Source organism: Solanum pennellii, chromosome 3 (assembly GCF_001406875.1).
Source record: "Solanum pennellii chromosome 3, SPENNV200".
NCBI classification, from domain to species: Eukaryota; Viridiplantae; Streptophyta; class Magnoliopsida; order Solanales; family Solanaceae; genus Solanum; species Solanum pennellii.
In genome coordinates this window covers 64,670,252-64,675,871 of record NC_028639.1, presented here as the reverse complement: position 1 = coordinate 64,675,871, position 5,620 = coordinate 64,670,252, and the positions used below count along the sequence as shown (strand labels likewise).

The 5,620-nt window shown below is 29.9% G+C and overlaps 1 protein-coding gene across 2 annotated transcripts in view; it reads left to right on the top strand.

The window, feature by feature from the left end:
- The first annotated feature begins 4,097 nt into the window (after positions 1-4,097).
- LOC107013850 (NAC domain-containing protein 86) overlaps positions 4,098-5,620 on the top strand; it is a 5,190-nt gene continuing 3,667 nt past the window's right edge. The window contains exons 1-2 of one of the 2 annotated variants that reach the window (XM_015213732.2): positions 4,098-4,338; positions 4,426-4,703. In XM_015213732.2, coding sequence (XP_015069218.1) covers positions 4,182-4,338; positions 4,426-4,703 — 435 coding nt within the window. In that variant the 5' untranslated portion in view covers positions 4,098-4,181. Of the gene's footprint in view, positions 4,339-4,425; positions 4,707-5,620 lie in introns of both variants that reach the window. The other variant, XM_015213731.2, reaches the window with a different exon arrangement.

Genomic DNA, 5,620 nt, shown 5'->3' with positions numbered 1-5,620 from the left:
CGATAGAAATTGATATTATTTTATTTAAAAAAATCTATCCCATCCTATATAATTTTCCGCTCCTAGTTTTTAATTTTCTTTTACGTTTTTCTTATTTTGTGTTAGATATGCATGTACCTATATTTTTTTTAAAAAATTCTACTAGTGTACCAAATATAACATAAACAACTAAAAAATATAAAAAGTCTTGTGGCGGCAAGTAAAAAATATTTTCGATATGTATATCTAAACACTGGGGAAAAAAATTGAAAGCGGAAGGTTAAGTGGGATGGGTAGAATTATATTTTTAAGAAAAATAAAATAATATCTAAATTAGTATTTGATGAGGGGGAGGAGATGAAGCAAAAAATGAAATACTTTTATAAAAGAAATTTAAACAAAACAAAAAACTTTAAAAAATGGTGTGGGGTAAGAAAAATATTTTACATTTTATTTTATAAAGAAAATATTATTTTTTTATAATAATTTTTTAATTTTTAATTTTAACTAATACTAATAATTTATTTATTTATTGCCAAGGTTGAATATTTTGTCCATGTGGGTTGTGATGTGGAAATTCTTTAAAATAAAAGAGAGAATGTATTACACATACCATGATGAGAGTGATATAAAAGAAAGAGGTGTGTTTCTCAAACTAAAAAGTAATAGTTTAGGTATGAAACTCAAACAAAAGGTATAGTTTAGGTGTGTTTTTGACACTTATCTCAAAAAAATATTATATATATAAAATCCCTGTTTAGCTCTTCTTCTCGTCTTGAATGACTTGGGTGCGAATCTCCTTTTTTTGGCTTTTTAGCTGAAGCATTAAAAAATGAAAAAATGACAGAAATCACACCTCTAAGTCCTCTATTAGTTTTACAAATTCTCAAAATTTTTTACTGTCGTGCATAAATAATGTATAAGCGCCATCAGATTAATGTATTAGCGCATCAAATTAATGTATATCGCGCATCAAATTAGTGTATCATGTATAAAATGTACATCATATTAGTATATCATGTATAAAATATAATATATCTTGCTTAACAATTAATATATCTTACAATCAAATTAATATATCAGCACTTATATTATTATATCAATTTCTGTCCTTTGCCTAAAAAAATTGCAAAGTATCGAACATGTGACCTCATAGGCACAAAATGGTTTTCACAACCATCCCCGCACAGAGTGAGCTTTACCAATTAGCTAGGTTTCTTTAATTCATATTAATATGTTAGTATGTCAGATGAAGCATTACTGTATGACATGCCTTAATTAATGTACATTTAATTTTTGGTGGTGCTCTCATCGTCTTGAAATCATGAATTTGCTTTTGATCATAAAAGTTCTTATAAGTTGTACTTACATATTAGAGTGATCAACAACTATCAAAGATTATGATACATGATTAAGTACTCTAAATTAGAGTTGTTTTTCATGTACATACATGGGCGAAGCTACTGTAGCGGAAGGGGATTCGATCGAATTCATTGACCTTTTCATAAACTTTATATTTATATTAAAATATGAAGTATAATTGTATATATCTATTTCCTGCTAAGTCATAAATAGACTGAAGTGTTTGACCTAGTGATCGTTGTGCACCCAGTGATCGTTGTGCACCCAATGTTCATCCCTCGGGGAATGTGGGTTCGAATTTCTGTAGGCACACAATCTTTTGGATTAATTTCTAAACAGGTGTTTATATATAAAAAAAAACAAGTAAAAAATAGAATATGGATTAATTTCTAAACTCGTGTTTATATAAAAAATAATTAAAAAATAGAATATGGGCAAGGAAATAGTATTTGTGTCGTAATTAATTTTTTTTTAAAAATAATTAAAAATTGGTAAGAATCAATTAAAAGCGTAGGTGGATATATATTTTTTTTAAAAATTTTTAAATGCAAAAAAAGGAAAATAGCATTTGTATCATACTATGAAATTACAATATCTGACTATTCATTTCTACTCATATTCAAAAAGTTTAACTCAATTTTTTTCTTGAAAAGTTAGGGTTCTAACTTTTATTGTTGATCTAATTGCTGCTATCCAACATCTGGCCTCTGATGTGTATTCTTGTCTCTCCCTTTTCATATTTTTCTAATTTGTTTTTAGTGAATTAAATACTTGTATTTGTTCGTTAATTTGATGATTGTTACTTTAGGTTAAGATCGTTGTTTCTTTTTTATAAAAAAAAATACACCAACCAACATGAAATCCTGACTTCGCCTCTGAGCATTCAAAAGGAAAAAAAAGGAGTGATCGAGCAACATGAACAACATGAAATGATGTTTCTCGTTTCGTAACTAACTTTTCACGAGAGACATGAAGTTAGAAGTTGAAGTATGAGTTTGATTGAATTTTTGTTCAAGTAATGTAGTTGTATTAAGAAACTTACTAAAAATGAAGTTTAGAATTCAATTAGTATTAACACTTAAACTCGTATAAAATTCAGAATCCACCATTATGAAATCCTAACTTCGCCTTTGAGCATACAAAGGGAAAAAAAAGGAGTGATCAGGCAACATGAATAACGTCCTTTTATGTTTCTCGCTGCATAACTAAATTTTCACGAGAGACTTGTAGTCTGGAGTGAAGTTAGAAGTACAAGTACGAGTTTGATTGAACTAGTAATTTTTGTTTAAGTAATATAGTTGTATTAAGAAACTTATTAATAATAAAGTTTAGAATTCAATTAGTATTAACACTTGAACTCATTATAAATTCAGAACCCACCAACATGAAATCTTAACTTGGTCTCCGAGCATACAAATGGAAAAAAAGCACATCAGGCAACGTGAACAACGTCCTTTCATGTTTCTCGTTGCGTAACTGACTTTTCACGAGAGACTTGCAGTCTGGGGTGGAGTTAGAAGTTCAAGTACGAGTTTAATTGAACCAGTAATTTTTGTTCAAATAATATAGTTGTATTAAGAAACTTATTAAAAATGAAGTTTAGAATTCAATTAGTACTAATACTTAACTCATTATAAAATTCAGATGCCACCAACATGAAATCATGACTTCGCCTCTGAGCATACAAAAGGAAAAAAAGGATTGATCAGGTAACGTGAACAACGTCCTTTCATGTTTCTCGTTCCGTAACTAACTTTTCACGAGAGACTTGCAGTCTGTGGTGGAGTTAGAAGTTCAAGTACGAGTTTGACTGAACCAGTAATTTTTGTTCAAAGTTATATAGTTGTATTAAAAAAACTTATTAAAAATGAAATTTAAAATTCAAGTAATACTAACACTTGAACTCATTATAAAATCAGAACCTACCAACATGAAATCCTGATTTCGCCTCTGAGCATACAAAAGGAACAAAAGGAAAAAAAGAGCGATCAGGCAACGTGAACAACGTCCTTTCATGTTTCTCGTTGCGTAACTAACTGTTCACGAGAAACTTGCGGTCTGGGATGAAGTTAGAAGTTCAAGTACGAGTTTGAATAAACCAGTATTTTTGTTCACGTAATGTAGTTGTATTAAGAAACTTATTAAAAATGAAGTTTAGAATTCAATTAGTATTAACACTTAAACTCATTATAAAATTCAGAATCCACCAACATGAAATCCTGACTTTTCCTCTGAGCATAAAAAAGGAAAAAAAAAAGAGTGATCAGGTAACGTGAACAACGTCCCTTCATGTTTCTCGTTCCGTAACTAACTGTTCACGAGAGACTTGCAGTCTGGGGTGAAGTTAGAAGTTCAAGTACGAGTTTAATTGAATCAATAATTTTTGTTCACGTAATGTAGTTGGATTATGATACTTATTAAAAATGAAGTTTAGAATTCAATTAGTATTAATACTTAAACTCATTATTAAATTCAAAACCCATAAAATTAAAATTCTGACTTCGCTCGGTGGCTAAAGCACAACTAGCTAACTATATAGACAAGGTATATCAAATATAGAGAAGTAATTATAAGTATATCTCGTCTTGTAATTATTATAGAAAAAAAACGTAACCAACCAGTAGTATAGAAGAAGACAGTACGTAGTGCTTGAGAGAAACGTTTTATGAGAATCTGTTAAAGAGAATTAAAGTGATAAATGACTCAAAGACAAGCTACTTTGAATCCCTTTTATATATATATATACACCCAAATATTATTGTTCATCTCCCTCCTTATTCAATACATACGCTAGCTATAGCTAGCTCTTTAATTGATTATATCGATCGATCGATCAATCAATGGCACCCGTCGGACTACCTCCTGGTTTCAGATTTCATCCCACTGATGAAGAACTCGTCAATTATTATCTCAAAAGAAAAATTCATGGTCAGGAAATTGAACTTGATATTATTCCTGAAGTTGATCTCTACAAATGTGAGCCTTGGGAATTAGCAGGTTCAATTTAATTTTCTTCCTCTAAATCAATTAATTCATATTATTCGTTTTCAATTTTCTGAATTACTTAATGTATGAATGAGACAGAGAAATCGTTTTTGCCCAGTAGAGATCCAGAATGGTACTTTTTCGGTCCGAGGGATAGAAAATATCCAAACGGATTCAGAACGAATAGAGCAACTCGAGCAGGATACTGGAAATCTACTGGGAAAGATCGGAGAGTGACGTCACAGAATCGCGCCATTGGGATGAAGAAGACGTTGGTTTATTACAGAGGAAGAGCGCCGCAGGGGATTAGAACTGATTGGGTAATGCATGAATATCGACTCGATGATAAAGAGTGTGACGAAATCTCCAGTATTCAGGTAGTTCGTATTGTTATTCTAATTTTATTTAAAATTTACTTCGTGCTCTGTGTTTCATATCAAATTAATATAAAATTTAAAATAAAATAGAATTAACCAATTTGAAAATTAGTCTCAATTCTAAATGATTTGGGCTCTTAATACATGATCATAATCATTATCAACTTTCCTGCGACACTACTTTACTTTATTTGATATGGTTATTTATCAATTAAACTATATATATTCAAGTGATACTCTATCTATCTTCATTTTAATTTTAACGGCTAATTGGTTTAACATTTTATTTGGTTAAATATTTTACTGTAGTTAGTTTATAGGAGTAAATAAGGTTTTTCATTATGAAATTTAATTCAGATCATGAACACTTAATTTATAACAATTATTGTTTCGGATGCCATTAATTCTCTTTTGTTTTTCTTTTCCCTTTTGTATTTCATCTTTCCTTTTTCCATACGTTAATTACGATTTTCAAAACTTTTAATCTTTTTGAAAGAGAGTTAATTCAACTAGTCCGATTACGAACCAAACTACTAAAAAAACACTAGAATTAGCTATAAACTCTCCTGTTGGTCCATTGCTATTTTATTCTAATTCATCCTTCAGTAGAATAAGCGATGAATTTTGTCATTTAGCTACAAAGCTTGTTCATTGCTAAATTCAGATTTTTAACTGCAGACTCATATTTTTTTTAAAATTCACTTAGACACAAGTGTCAGCATTTGACTTTAAAAACATGGAATTTTATAAGCCGTAATTTACTGGAGATTTTTTTTAAAAAAAAGCATTAGCTCTTAATATGTTTTTCTTCAAATCTCTTTTTACAGTTAAAGATGTGATAAAAAGCAACAAGATTAATCGTCTTTACCATGTGCCCACCCATGTTATTTGGCTTTTTTATCCCCCCCCCCCCCCCC